The sequence below is a fragment of the Apteryx rowi genome, unplaced genomic scaffold, assembly GCF_003343035.1.
Source record: "Apteryx rowi isolate R43461 unplaced genomic scaffold, aptRow1 scaffold_99, whole genome shotgun sequence".
Lineage (NCBI taxonomy): Eukaryota > Metazoa > Chordata > Aves > Apterygiformes > Apterygidae > Apteryx > Apteryx rowi.
In genome coordinates this window covers 451,567-466,354 of record NW_020451304.1, presented here as the reverse complement: position 1 = coordinate 466,354, position 14,788 = coordinate 451,567, and the positions used below count along the sequence as shown (strand labels likewise).

At 40.9% G+C, this 14,788-nt stretch overlaps 2 protein-coding genes and 1 long non-coding RNA gene across 6 annotated transcripts in view; 1 reads left to right on the top strand and 2 right to left on the bottom strand.

The window, feature by feature from the left end:
• The first annotated feature begins 14 nt into the window (after positions 1-14).
• On the top strand, positions 15-4,360 carry TTC19 (tetratricopeptide repeat domain 19). Of its 4 annotated transcripts, XM_026055158.1 has the most exons (9): positions 15-108; positions 196-306; positions 381-419; positions 1,023-1,079; positions 1,403-1,464; positions 2,055-2,149; positions 2,379-2,533; positions 2,830-2,992; positions 3,524-4,360. In XM_026055158.1, exons 2-9 carry the CDS (start codon positions 205-207, stop codon positions 3,655-3,657), a joined length of 807 nt encoding a protein of 268 aa, XP_025910943.1. In that variant the 5' UTR covers positions 15-108; positions 196-204; the 3' UTR covers positions 3,658-4,360. The 4 variants fall into 4 exon arrangements, with proteins under 4 accessions (XP_025910943.1, XP_025910942.1, XP_025910940.1 ...); XM_026055157.1 differs by having other exon boundaries at positions 15-306; XM_026055155.1 differs by lacking the exon at positions 3,524-4,360 and adding an exon at positions 3,362-3,517 and having other exon boundaries at positions 36-306.
• On the bottom strand, positions 2,471-4,971 carry LOC112960664. Its single transcript, XR_003251812.1, has 3 exons — positions 4,735-4,971; positions 4,395-4,481; positions 2,471-2,557 (listed from the first exon to the last, which is right to left on the bottom strand). It is a non-coding gene; the product is annotated as an uncharacterized LOC112960664 (long non-coding RNA).
• Positions 4,972-5,091: 120 nt separating this feature from the next.
• Positions 5,092-14,788, bottom strand: part of NCOR1 (nuclear receptor corepressor 1) — a 76,552-nt gene continuing 66,855 nt past the window's right edge. Inside the window, exons 42-48 of the mRNA XM_026055153.1 lie at positions 14,611-14,788; positions 14,015-14,152; positions 11,749-11,891; positions 10,284-10,337; positions 8,957-9,178; positions 8,228-8,410; positions 5,092-7,952 (exon numbers count right to left, since the gene is read on the bottom strand). The exon at positions 14,611-14,788 is cut by the window's right edge and continues 25 nt beyond it. Coding sequence (XP_025910938.1) covers positions 7,765-7,952; positions 8,228-8,410; positions 8,957-9,178; positions 10,284-10,337; positions 11,749-11,891; positions 14,015-14,152; positions 14,611-14,788 — 1,106 coding nt within the window. The 3' untranslated portion in view covers positions 5,092-7,764. The remainder of the gene's footprint in view (positions 7,953-8,227; positions 8,411-8,956; positions 9,179-10,283; positions 10,338-11,748; positions 11,892-14,014; positions 14,153-14,610) is intronic.

The following is a 14,788-nucleotide window of genomic DNA, read 5'->3' as shown; positions in this document are numbered from 1 at the left end:
GGCGCGGCGGGCAGCGCTCACGGCGGCCCCGCAGCCCTCTCGCTGTTCCGCAGGGGCGCCGAGGAGGACGCCGAGGACGCCATTATCCTGCTGCTGAAGAGGGCCAAGGTGAGGCGCCGCCGCGGCCGCGTAATGGCGGCGGGCTCGCCCCGGCGGCGGCCGCGCCGACCCCCGGGCTTTCTCCTCTCGCCGCAGCTCAGCGTCATGAAGGGGGAGCTGGGGGAGGCCGAGCGGACCCTGCACCAGGCGCTGCGGCTCTCGCACCAGGCCGGCGACGGGAAGGCGATCGCCTACACCTACAGCATGGTAGGGCGGCGGGCGGCGGGGGGCCGCGCGGAGGGAGCCGTTCGGGGCGCTTCAGCGCTGTCCTTCTCTTGCAGATGGCAAACGTGGCCCTCATGCAGGGACAGCTGGACAATGTGAGTGACTCCTCTTGCTTGCTTTTTCCTCTCTCTCTTCCCCCTTCTGAATTTTCAGAGGCTGACGCCCTTGTGCAGCTCTTGTCCGAGATCTCAAAGGTCTGCCCTCACGCTGCATGCCGCGACTGGCTCGTGTGGAGCGTTGTGAGGCAGGAATCTCACAGTCTGAGGCAAAACAGGCTGCTTTGGAGCTGGAATCCCAAGAAAAATGGTGACCGGTTATTGCTTTCACGGTTGGGTTTTGAGCTCCGGCGTGGTGAGCAAGGGAAAGGAGTGTGTTTTGCTGTCAAATGCCACAGTGGAGTGTTTAGAGAACTGGCACAAGGACAGCATAGCAAAGCACTGAAAAGACACAGATGTGTTAAACTCGCAGCTGAGATAGGAGTCTTAAACTAGAAATCAAAAGGATCCTGCTGGCTGGCACTAGCACTGGGCTCTGGCTCATCTTTCAGTTCTGACTACAGACTGGCCTTGATATACAAGGCAAATCCCACAAACTGTGTTAAATGGGCTTCCCACAGTAGTCTGCCTCTGTAAAGGGTAGAGAGCCTTTCTTTTAAGTGCCACTGTGCCTCAGTATTCTCCTCAAACTTCTCGTTTCAGGCAGAAAAGCTCTACAAAGCAACTATGAGCTACATGCTTGCTGGGGACACCAAGGAGGTATGCTCTTTTGCTAGAGGCTTTCAGCTGGAAGTGTTAAGTGTGGTGTACCATTCTGTAGTCTGTTTCTTGCTTAGGAAAGGTGATTATTAATGCTCTTCCACAAGCTGTGGTTCTGCCTTGTGCCATGTAATACCTCCTACTGGAAACTGGCAGTATGGTAATGAGCTTGCCTACTTCTCAGAAACTTGATTTAATGGATGGCAGCTCTAGAGACAACAGAATGGGCATTTTCAAAATCTAAACTTGGTCTCTGACAAACTAATGGTTCTATTGTGCAGTTGCAAGAAGAATAACAGTTACATTGTGTCTGCTTCTGGCAGGATGACAATGCAATCCTTGAGATGTCCCTCAAGCTGGCCAGTATCTATGCTGCTCAGAAACAGTGAGTTCCCTACTAAAGGCATCTTTAATCTCAGCTTCGCAGTGGTAGTCAAGCAGAAGCTTTTGCTTCAAAGAAGAGGGTGCCCAAGGAAGCTTAGATTTGACAAGGTATCATGAATGTAAAGCTTACCACAGCCATGATCTTTTTCTGCTCTTGTCACATAGCACAGTGACTGCTGTTACAACCTGCCCGGCTCAAGGCAGAAGTAGGCAGCTATAGAGGACATAGCTCTCTAGCCTTAAATCCACACCTCACAAGACATGCATTCAGGAGTGAAGCTTGTGAAGGCAGTTGGTGCCTGGCCTGTGCTGGAAACAACTTCATTTTTACAGGGGATAGAGCATTGGTATGGGTGGCCTTAGCTGGCCTTTATTTTTGGGGGGGAGGGGAGGGCGTGGGAGGAAGAGTCCTCTCCACCTCTTGGATCCCTTTGCCCTTGGTCAGGAGTAGGACCAGGCCATGATCAGGGAGGGAGTGTTGAAGGAAGGGGTTGTCTTACAGGCCATCTAGGATGAGGAAACAAAGGTCCTAACATCTCTCTGTTCAGGGATGGAGGGAGCCTTGCTTTGCTAAGCCATTGCACTTTGCAGGCACAAATTAGCCCTGGCTGGCTATGAGTTCTGCATCCTGACCTTAGAGGAGAAGATTGCCAAGCAAAAGGACTTGCCTGAGGATGTCTTACCAGGTGGAACTTTCTTGAGTGCTTGTGGGTGGTGCTGCCTTGCCTGCCAAAGACTTCTTATTGTCTTTCCCCTATTTCTGTGTCCTTGCTGCTGCTTTCCATGTTGCCTAAGCACCATCTTCCTGTCAATCCACAGTCTTCACACTGCTTGAGTTTCCTATGCATGCAGGATGTAGGCTTGTGCTTGGTCTTGTAGAAGTGATCACTTTCACTCTTTTCTTTCTATCCACAGCTGAAGAAAAAGCCAACACCCGTCTCTTGCTGGGGATGAGCCTAGACGGCTATGCTCGGTATCTCCTAAGCATTAACCAGCTCCCAGTGGCCCAAAAAATGTATGAGAAGGCTCTGCAGATATCAAGTGATGTTCAGGGAGAGACTCATCCACAGGTGAAGTGTAGAGCAGTAGTTGGACTAGTAGGAGAAGAAAGGCTAACTGATCTCATAGAAAACTAAGGTAGCATTAAAAGCAAGTGATGGCACTGAACATATGCAGTACTAAATTGGTTGTTTACCTGCTGGGCAGAATGAGCATGTAGCATGCTGATATATAAGGTACTTTCTTACCTAAAGCTTTTTTGGAAATACTACTTTTACTAGTGTGACAGTGGTGTAAATGTAGTGCTCCCATTACCCCAGGCTTCAGTGAGTCCTGCTCTGAGGCTTCCTTTTCTGTCCTGCTGCAGACTGTGGTCCTGCTGAATGACTTAGCAACTGTACTGGATGCTCAGGGGCGCTATGATGAGGCATACTCCTATGTGAGGAGGGCAGCTGACCTGGCAAAGGAAACGCAACACCCTGAGGAGCACATGGTGCTGAATAACCTGGCAGCAATTCTGATGCACAAAGGTAACTAAACATCCAGCCCAATGCATTGTGTATGTGCTGACTGCAGATTCCTGTATCGCAGACTTGAATTCTAGAGTTGTTTTTGCTGTTACTATTTTTAGTTGAAGCAGTAGGTCTGCTGACCTGGTGTAGGCAAACAGTATTGTATTTAAACTGAATTCAGCTGCTGAAGGATCCTTTCTAGCATAAGTGCAATACAGGTGCATCTGACTCAGCCAGAAGGTTGCCAGGAGATCTAGTTTCCCTTGTCCTGTCCCAGAGGACTATATATGCAGTAGCCAGTTCCAAAAGGACTGAGTGTACTGCTTGAGACATGTTTGTTTAAATGAGATCTTAATACTGAAGCAGCACCTTGTCCTGTCATTACAGCTGCTGTCTAGCTTTCATAGGTGACACCCTGTGTTGAATACTTTCTGAACTTCCCTAGTTCCTGAAGTGTTCCAGTATTTCTTTGTGTGGGCAGCTTCAGAAGGGTACTCTGAAAAATGGTGATGTAACTGGCTAGCCATGCAACCTTTCCTCTTGCTACAGAGGACTTTCTGCAAGCAAAGCAAGTGTACAAAGAAGCTCTGAAGCAGGCAGAACAGAAGGGAGATATTGCTTCTGTCCAGCACATCCAGGAAGAACTAGCTGAGCTCGCCAAGAGGAGAAAGGGCTCCAAATGAGTTTGGCCAAAGAGTCCAAGCTTGAAGTGGCTGACAGCAGCAAGGGTGGGTCAGTACCAGCAGGCTGGGACAAGTTTGGTGCAATTCTCAGGGGAAGCAGCAGTGAGGAACTTAGACTACTTAACAAGAAATGCTGCTACTGCCTAACTATTTAGCCCAAAATAAAATTGTGAAATCTTTACTGTATGTGAATTTAAATTTGTGGTGTAGTCTATGGTTAAAGTGAGCCTCTGTGCTAGTGAATAAACTTAGTCTTGACTGACAGCACAATGGAACTCTAGCCTGGAACTGATACTTGCAGCAAGTTTTTCATTTGCTACTCATGACTGTTCATGAAACTATTGAGTTTCAAAACTGAGTTTCAAAACTATAAAGCCAAGTCATGAAAAATGGTACACCCTACCATTAGATATAATTGGCTTAATCTAAAATCTAAGGAATTTAGATCCAAACTAAGGCTGGAATTGTGTTACTCTTTATGTGGTGGCTGGTATAACAGGATATACTCACTAAGTGCTACAGTTCTTTGTGTATTACTTCAATAGATCAATTCCCAGAGTGTATCTGTACTACAACAGAGCTCTAGTTCCATGTTCTTCTCAAACAGGTTGCCTGAAGATCAAGTGTTTGTCTTTAAAACATTTTGGCATCTAAAGATAGAACATGTCCTCTCAGGAGGGATCAGACTGTTACCAAAACAGAACTGCTCTGTCAGAAATAAAACACTGTTACCTTACCCCAGCCAGGGTGTACTAAATGCCAAAGCTTTCCTCCTTTCTTGGGTAGGTCACCATCTGCCATTGCTAGAATGCTGAGGCTTCCGGCTGCAAAAGATGGTATGTCACAAACTGTCAGTAAGTAACGTCTTCACCTGCATTTAGCATCAACAGCCTGCTTATACAACAGCCTTTCAGTTTTGCCCTGCAGGAAAGTGTAACGTTAAAGACAAAGGGTAATTGAACCAGAAGTTATCAAATCTGTCACTAAGCAAGCATCATTTTATCTTCTCATTTGAAAGAGGGCTTCATCTGTTTGGTATGACTTAATGCTAATTGCATCACCATTAAGTTTACTTACAGTAGCATTAGCAGCTTCAGCTTTGCTTAATTTTGAGCTAAGAAGAGGTGGATGGAGGTTTTCTAGAGTTGAGGTTCATTGAAGCTGAAAACTCATTGTCACATAGTGGTCTGTTCTCTGCAAGCTAGGAAGTAAAAATATGTATGTTAAAGGCAACTTGTACCAACAAGGAAGGCCCTAATTCATTACAGCCAAGCCTTTTTAGAGTGTGTGGGGGTTTTTTTGTTTTTTTTTAAGTGCCAGACCTTAGATACAGCAGTAATGTTAACTGGGAACCCTGCAGCACCCCCTAAGGGAAGCATTGCGCTTGTTCTCATGAACATAGCTTGATGCTGCAAAACAAGAGGGAGACACAGGAAGAGCAAATGGAGAACTGATCCCCTTTATTGATTGGTCTGAATCCAGAAGTCACTGTCTACTGAAGACATTGTGTGGAAAAAAAGTTGAGTTATGATGCATGGGTTTTTCAAGTCTTAAATGATTTCATATCAGAATCACGAAACATACCAAGATGAAAGCATTATGAAAGCGCTGATCAGAAATCAGTTAAAAATCTGTAGTAAACTACATTTTGTAAACATGATTTATGAACACCTTCCTGTTTGAAACAGGTCAGATGTAATTCCATCTTTGAAGGCTACTGGAATTGTGATAAACCTTAGGCTCTGGAGAGGTTTTTACATTGGAGAAGTTAAAACTTGGATCACAAACAAGAAAAGCAGCAACATCTTAGGTGCAAATGCCACTCAAGCTATGGTTTAGGGGAAGTGACTATCCTACTTTGGATATCTCGCTGCTGCAGCAGCAATAAAAGGAATATACATTGCGTAAGCTTTGCAATGACCATGCTCTGCTTACTGTACAGTTAGCAAAGGCTTTTGCCTGTACATACCTCTTCCATGTTGTATTTGTTGTTATACTAAGAAAATGAGAACAAGTGAGTTATAGAATGGAATTCAGCTCTCTGCTACAAATTTAAATCCACAGAAAAGGGCAGATGAACTTATTTTCCAGTATTTGTTGCTGGGGGGAGGGGGATTAAAATAAGGGCACAGGTCTATAAACAGGATGAAGAATTCACTAGTTTTAGCCAGAAGGGTTAAAGGAGCAGAGAGTGAGAAAGTCTTTGAGAAAGACTGCAAGGAGATTAAGACTCTGATGCTATGTTTAAAAAAAGTAGCACAATAATTCTGTATTTGCAACACACTATCAAGTTTTCAAATAAGTTTCCTTGCAACTTCTCTTCCCCACACTTAGGGCAAACAGGATCTTTTTTCTAAAGTACTCAAAGTAAATTTACTACTGATAAGTAACTCTGTACTGCTTCCTGTTTGTAATTAACCATTACAGTCCTTCCATGAGATGTAGAGCTTATATGGACTCAAGGTTACACAGCTACAATGTTTTATCTTCCACATCATGAATTGCAAATACAGTGATAAATATGAAATATTTTGACTGGCAAATAACTTCCCAAGGCAAAGACTGTGTTCAATGAGATGCAAAAGCAGTTTGGTATCAACAAAGCTCCCTCCCCACCCCCTGTCAGTGCTATTTGTAAATCAGTACTTCTACCCCAGAAGATTTAAATTCACTTTCCTGAGGACAATGCAGCAAAAAATAAGAGGCTCTTGAAGATGGATGTCAAAAGACCTGGTGATATCACTAATCAGATGCATGTATACATGAGCTGTAAGCATATCATAGCAGGCATTGATAGATGAATGATTAGAGAGAGAGAGACTCTCTTCTAGTACCATATACAATTAAAAAAAATCTCACCCTAACAAGTATTGCACACTTCAGGAGTTAAAGCCAAGCATTCGTATGGACTTCCACCAAAAACTTGCTTATAGGGATGGGGATTGAGATGGGGACACATGCTTTAAAATAATTTTTACATAAAGACTTTAAAATTAGACTGAAGGTAAAAATCACAGTACCTATTCAAACTAGTTGTAACAGAAGCCAAGTAGTTGACTCATGTGTTGTTCAATTATTCTATAAAAGCATTTTGTTTTATTTAAACTCAGGATGTAGAGATTTTTCTTCTTAAAGGATTTATCAACCCACCCAGAGCCTCTGTTCAGATAAGCCATTTGTTGTGGTTAAATATGACAGTAAAATTTAGTAGCCTGTTTCAACTGCATACAATGCAGAAACAGAAGACACTAAGTCTTTTGGGGCACAGTTAAAATTCCCAGTGTGCATAACAGTGAGGTATGCCTCCAGAAGCTGTTCTTTTTGTGTTTTTATCCTTTTTAAAATGAACCATAACATACCCATGCAATAATATTTCTGCAGTGTTGCTAAATAAAACCAACTGCACTGAAAATTTACAATGTGGCAAAATTTAAAATTCAAAGAAATATACCATCTTATTCCAGCAAACTGGACTATGTTAATGTACAGAATTCATTAAGGGGTCAGTCTTAAAAATCAACATTTTCACAAGAGCTTGTACACCACTGAGAAAATGTGTCTAAGAAAAAAAATTATATAAAAGCACAATGCCTGCAAGAAGTGGCATGGCATTAAATGGGAAATGAACTAGGCTGGTTGGGAGGCTAGGGTTATGGTTAGGTTAGGCTGGGCTGGTAGGGGGGGCTAGGTTTATGAAGAGTACTCTACACTGGAGAAAATGCTTAAAAAAAAATTACAAAATGACCCCCAAAGTTTAGGCAATGATTTGAACATAAGTACACCAGATACTATAGCAAGGGAAAAAACACTGCAAAAAGTACTCTCTATTTACAGAAGAATGATTTAAAGACATTATGGTTTTCTTTACAAATAGATGTAGAACAGGAATAGTCCACATTTTTAAAAACTCTTTACATATTTATCTTTAGTAAGTCAACCTCTTCGATCAAAATCCTCCAACACACAGCCTGTGCAGAAGGCATTTAACGGACTCTCCATTAATTCTTCATTGTGTGGCCCTTGCTCTCTTGGAAAGTCTCTCTGGGCACAAGTCAAAAATAGATTTTTCTTTTGACCCGCAAATTAAAAAAAAAAAAACTGCATAGTTCAGTCATCACTGTCAGACAGAGTCTCATATTGTGCTGAAAGCAGTGGTGCAGGTTCTCGCTCCCATATCCTGTTCTGTTGGTGAGTGGTTGCTTGGCTCATGGACGGTGGGGCACATGCAATTGATGTTGGCGGCGTACTGCTCAGCATCCGCATCGTCAACGGGTTGTAAGGGAACTGTGTTGACCCTGAATTAAAGAGAGTTTCTCCAAGTCAAAAACATGAGCCATTCTAACAGGTTATAAGAGATCTATATGTTAAACCAATAATAAACCCCAAATGGTCTGCCTTGGTTGTGACATCTAGCAGAAAACAACATCTGTTTCAGAAAAGTCCTTATATCACAGATCTATTTGCTGTGATCTTTTGACCCATGTAGCAGTGTTATAGTATGTCCACATCTGTCCCTTCAATAAATATCTCATGTAGTTTGTTAGTTTGAAAGAAAACCCCCATTTCTCACCTGTTGATGAGGGTCTATCTTCCCAGGCCCACACTGGAGTCTGTCTGTGATAGTCTCCTTCTGAATGTACAGATGAGACAGAGGAAGGTCTTTCAGTTCCTAAATATCCCTGTCCAGGAATCGGAGACTTAGACTTTCTACTATTTGACTTGCCAATTAGCTTCTGCTTGCTGACTCCCCCTCCTGGAAATAGAAGGGACAGATTTTCCAAAGAGGTTACACTGAACTTTAGCCTCTGTAGTTACAAACTATCACTTAGTAGCAAATAGGAGTTTTAAATTGGTGCCTTCTGGAATGCTGATTTACTACAATGAATGATTGTAGAGGTTAGTCCTCTAAACGCACTTGCTAGCAAATCCCTATTTTTACCATGATGGAGTTATATTTCCCTTTTTAGGAAGGGGGCTGTTTTCAGTTCAAGTTAGTTCCCACTGTCTAGTGTTCCTTACAGGTAGAGTAACACACCTGCATCTGGGATGTTGCAGGTAACAGCTACACCCCTTACCTCTTCCCCATTCCATCAGTGCTGTCATTCTGCAAGAAATATTGGCTAATGCTCCTGAAGTCACCAGCACCATTTTGAAAGTCAGAAGGATCAGAGGGAACAGAAACATCATCTGTACCACTTCCAGAGGACAGATACTTACTTTCAGTGACACTGAATTTATTCATACCCTTCACTTATTTTTGTTCAAGACCATGAAATACGTAGGAGCTGTAATACCTCACCTGAATTTGGTGATGGATTAGCTTCTTCCCTGCGTGTCTCATTATTTGCTGATACTGCGGCGGTGGAACTGCCAGGTGCTACCCCAATAGCCTGTGGCAGTACAACTCCATGATCCTCGCTCTTGTCATCAAAGTTTCCCATCAATGCTTTCCTAATAATGTCTTCCAGACCCAGATTACTGGCAGGATCTGCAAAGGAATGACCCCTAGAACTGACTGCACCTGGGAGATAAAAGAAAACATACAAGGAAAGGTGGAAGGGGAGGCAAAAAACACATCTCAGAGAAATCACAAAGGGATATGGGAGAAGGTTTTAGAGAGGCAGAAAGATGAAAAAACAAAAAACCAAAGATGAGTTTTTTAATGCAAAGCTACATGCTCCAAAGCAGCTCACAGCAGCTATAAGTTAGACATGCCAGCAAATATGGAAGAGCTACACCAGTAGTGCCACTAAACGTCAGACTCTGCAAGAGGCTGTTTTATGTGCTTAAAAAAAAAGGGGGGGGGGGCAGGGGCAAAATAAAGGCAAAGGAAGCTGAGCATGCTGATTGGGATAGCATATTAAGTAAAATCTGCAGCTATTCCTCAGTTGCAAGAGATGAGACTAAAAGAATACTACTCATATTAATGGAACACACTGATTTGTTTTATAAAGCATAATATGTGGCAAATACTTATTCCAAAAGCTTGACCTTCTGTCTAAATGGATGGAAATCAGTATTTTCTCCATTTAAAACACAAAAGCACTATATCAAAAGGGGCAGTGACTAGCCAAAATCATGTAAAGGCAATCTGTGGTACTATTCAGTTTCAGATTTAGTAGTTCTTATCTCCCATACTTCAGTTCAGTGCTCTGCCTCACGTGCCTCTTTAGCATAGTAACGTATGGCTTGCGTTCAATTTTCTCTTCTCAAAGTTGTTTTTTAAAATTTATTGTAAAAAAACAAGTATTTTAAATATGCCAATTAACAGAGTATACTATATTTGATGAACTAAGTTCAACTTTTGTTTAACTGCTCTGTATTTAAATTCTGTTTAAGTGAGACACTAAAAAATTTCACAATTTCTGCCTTGGTGTAAGATTTGCAAAGCACACAAAAATAAAACATTCTTGCCTAAGTTCCCATTTAAATATTTTCTGAAATTTCCTTTGGTCATTTTGTTTTTCCCTATGATACAGAAAACATTTTCTTCATGGAGTATATTACTCTTTTAATTTTACATCATCTTCCTCATTTACTGGACTTCCAAAGCACATAAATGAAAGATACTGTATCAGTTTACCTTCTCTGAAACTTGCATTATTTCTTCTACTGAAAGAACTTACCCGAGGTAGTGACTGCTGGCAAATTGAATATTTCAGTTCCTGGCTGAGCAGCTGCTGCAATTAAAACACAATATGTAAATGAGTTTTCCAGTACTGAAGATCACTACAAGAGTTCTAATGTATACGATATAATTACTTTGACCTATTTCAATGTTCTGTTTTGACTTTCCCGGCATTCTAAGATGAACGTGTGTCTAAGTCTTCTCGGGAAAATGAATCTATATGGGGGTACAGTAAGTACTTACGTAGTCATGGCTAGCCTTCCTTTGAAGATGTTACTTCAGGAAGCAGACTGACTTTTTGAGTTTTCACAATCTTCTATGTAACTTTAAAATGCAAAGCTGCATTTGATTGGCTTACATATTTTAACTTATGAAACTCAGAGTATTTGTATGTATTCAAAAATTCAGTGACAACTTTGGAGTGGCTACAAAAACCCATTACCCATATTTTGTCCAGAACAATTAGAGAATAAAAAATTTTCAACCATAACAGTGAATTCAATAAGTAAATGAAAAGATTACTGGTAACAATGGAAAATGTGTTCGCGTGCCAAACACATATACATTCAGAGCAAAATCTATTGTGCACACAATACGGACCCAATAAAACAGATAGCTGCATCAATAAGGGTTGCAGTATGTTATCTCAGAAAAAGACATGCCTCTGACATGCAGAAATAAAATGCTAGTGACTCAGCCCCAATCACATTACTAGAAAATCTGTGGACATCCAGATCCATGTAAAAGTACTCATTTTGTCAATAAAACAGAGCAGCATACAAAATACGCTTCACTAAAGTGAATTTAAATTCTGTGAAATTAATTTGCTGCTTAGTGCAAGAGTATTCACTCTCAAAGAAATACCTTCTATTAGGTATTGAGGTCACAAATAGCTTAAACTCTTGCTACTCAATTTTGCTGCAAATTTATGTTGAAGTTTCGTAAGAGAAAAAACAAAATACAGTTCTAGTATCATATTCCACCATGTAAGTGTCCATTACTGAAACTATAACGAAGTATTCAAAGTATGTCATTTCAACAGTCATAATCATAAAGGTCAAAAAAATAAAGTCTTAAGTTTGCAAGACACTTTTCCAAAAAGAAAATACGTAATAGTTAATATTGAAATGAAGCAAACTACAGACACAAAGCAAATAGAATAATTTCAGGTTTCAACAAGTATCTAATATTTTTTTATTATGTGCTTTTCCCAGTTTTCAGAAGCCATTTCCACCTCTCAAAGGTCAAAAAGCTTATGTGTGACAAAGTCCTATACAGACCAGCAAAAAAACCAATCTAACAATCTTCCAGTTGTTCAGTTATAAATAATATATGTTTTTATTTTCATACATTTATGTTCATTCATATGTTTTTTGAAACATACTTAGGTTAGGACATTTGTGAATGGCAGTCACATAAAGCTTAATTTGGAAAAGTACAGTGAAAAGGCAAGTTCTGCATACCCATGTCAGAGTCACCTCCACCAGATGAGTTCAGCTTTCGAAATATCTCCTGTTTCTTGGATTTCACCATTGGTGAAGTGTTCTCAAGTTTGGTGAAAAACGAAGGCAGGTAGCTCATACTACCCGGAGAGCGAGAGTCAGTCCTGCCAAGACCAACATGTGTCAAAGAGAGCACATTTTTCAAGGTATACATTTCAATTTTTCTAAAAGCAGCCAGGCAGAAACAGCCAACTTTCATACACATTAAGGCTATTTTTCCCTCAGCCTGTTGCCTGGGGACTAGACAAGAGACATCTGCTTTATCCAAGAAATGGCTAAAGATATGATAGCTCACAGAAAAAGTGACAATGTTATAGTCTGTGCTGAAGAATGGTACAGAGACAGTGCTCACATGAATCACCTCAGGCATCTCTGTTTCTGCCCTGCAACCTGCAGGCTGGATAAAATTTTCACTGAAAATTAGTACGTCACTAAACATTTAAGCTAAAAGCCTAAATACTCATCCTGGCTGCTCCCACCTCCCTACAGATTTCCAACCCTTTTAATCCTCCTCTCACTTTTGTCCCCAGTATGCCATCAGAAAGGACATATTTCTTCTTACTTTGCTAACCCACCCTGTCACATATGGTCCAAACAAATAAGCTCTTTCGGGCATTCTTGGAAAGCAGATAAAAATAGCCATATGATCTGGGATTTGGCTCGAGGGCTGCCAATTAGCCACCTTTGTTCTATGGCACAAATTCAGACCAGGATCCGTAGTCAGTATTTCACACACCTTATCAATCTTACATTCATAGTAGCTGGCACACTTTCTGTTCATAATTTCTGTCATATTAAGGTACAAAAATTGCTGAAGTAGACATCAAACTAAAAAGACATGCATTTTATCGTTGTGTCTTAAAATATGGATATTTTTAAGCTGTTTATAAAGATAAGAGTACCAGTATTCCAATTACAGAATTTAACAACACAAAAAACCCCAATGCATAAAAAAAATTCAGGTGAGAATCTAAGCTATGCACCTGTTTAATACCAGAGTCAGGAACAGACTGTACGGTTTCAAAAAAAACAAAAATGATCAACTGTAAGTGATATTCACTGTGGTGCCTAGAATACTTGAGCTTATTTAAGAAGAAAGGTGGCAAATCAGCTTTCAATTTCAAGAAAACTAAATTAAAAAAAAATCTAAAAACAAACTAAAAAAGACTCTAGCTTTCCTAGAACCAAAGTTTTTAAAATTTCAAAAAGAGCAATTCCCTCTGTCACGTTCTTGAAAGTTTCTTGCCATCTAGCTAATACCAATCAGGGACTGCAAGAACCCTGCCTACAACTGCAGACCAAAAATTAAAAAGTTTCACCAGCATGAGCTTTGAATAATTCTCACCAGACACTTCTTAAGAGTCCAGTTCTCAAATTGTCACTTTTTGTCTCTATTCTAGAAGGAGAATGTATTTCTAAACAATTAAGTTTTGTTCAAGCTAAAATTTATTTCCAATTAATTGTTAAACCACTTTAAAAAAGTACACGGTGGGTGTGCTGGCTGCTATTCCTTCTGCAGCGGGGAGCTGGGCAAGTGACAGAAGCATCCATTTCAGTGTGCAGCTGCCAGACATTTGGAGAACCAGCACCGATGCAGTCTGCCAGGGATCCTGCGTAGTCTTGTGTTGCAGATCTGGCAGACTGACAAGTAACCCTGGGAAACAGGGATGTATGGACCTCTTGATACCCCACCGTCCCACCTGCTGGAAATAAAGCCCCTTAGCTTAGTGGCATTTAATGTGACAAGCTACTCCAGAGTCACGAGTGCTGGAAGCCTGGGTTCCTCCACACTTTACCAGGCAGCTGGACAATATCCAGGGCGCTGAGCAGGCAGGACAAGCCTGAATAATTTATTTAAAAAAAAATTAAAGAGAGAGAGAAGACCTTTTCCCACAAACACTTCAATTTGGTAAAACCTATAAGGGGTTTTGTTATAATGTTTTGAGTCAGATATGACATTAAATATGCTGCTTGCAACAAGAAACCTAAGACAGAACATGAACATATGAGGTTTCACTCAGGCCCCCCAAAGCATCTCTCAACTAGAAAGTTTTGAATGCTACTGTAAAAGGATCAACAGCAATTAAACGACTTGCCTGCAGTACCAGAGGAAGAGCGCTTAAACTATTATTTTTGCCATTAGAACATACAGCTCCACTTCAGAGATTAGATACTGTTTGCAGCCAAGATCCAGAATAATGTTTTTAAAATTCAGTTTTACACATACCTCTGTTCAGTAGGCTCAGTTCTTTGGGAAAGCAGTAGAACATTGTCCTGTTTCTCGTGTACAGCTGGAACCTGAGGTGGCGAGATTGGCTCATAGGGCTCTGAAGAGACATGACTTCTCTCTGGAGATTTTCCAGGTCTACATTCATAGTTCAGAGACAGATAAGTACTCTTAGTGCATGTAATTGCATTCAATTTCTATCTTATAAATTATATCTTATATCTTTATATCTTCAATTTATATCTTATATCTATGCATTCAAGTTATATATCTTATATGCTTTAATATTCTTTGTGATATCAAAAACATGACTTTGAATTATCCATAATGATCCTGATTAGTTCTAAATGATTAAACACCTTAACTCTTCTAATGATTAGGAATTAAGCATCAGCAGTGAAGGAAATACGGTTATAAACTGTGTTAGGTGTCCAAGCAATTGTCAAAAACAGTACAAGACACATATTGCCTTGAAGCATCTAAAAAAAGATTAAAGGACAGCTCTCACCCCAATCTAAATATTATCATGCTACTTTTTGCAAACACCTTACTTGGGCATTAATTAAATTTGGGGTTGAACTGATTACAAACATTACCTTCCCCTGGACTTGTCGGAGAGATTTTCAGGTGATACTCTAGCACCTGGCCGTTGATGGTGGACGGACTGTGACTGCGACTCAGGGCTGTAGCGGTTCGATGTCTTTGCCCGCGTAGAAACAGGCGTTGGAGCAGGGGTGGAATTCTGGAATGTATTGGTGGGAGGCTGCAAGGAGG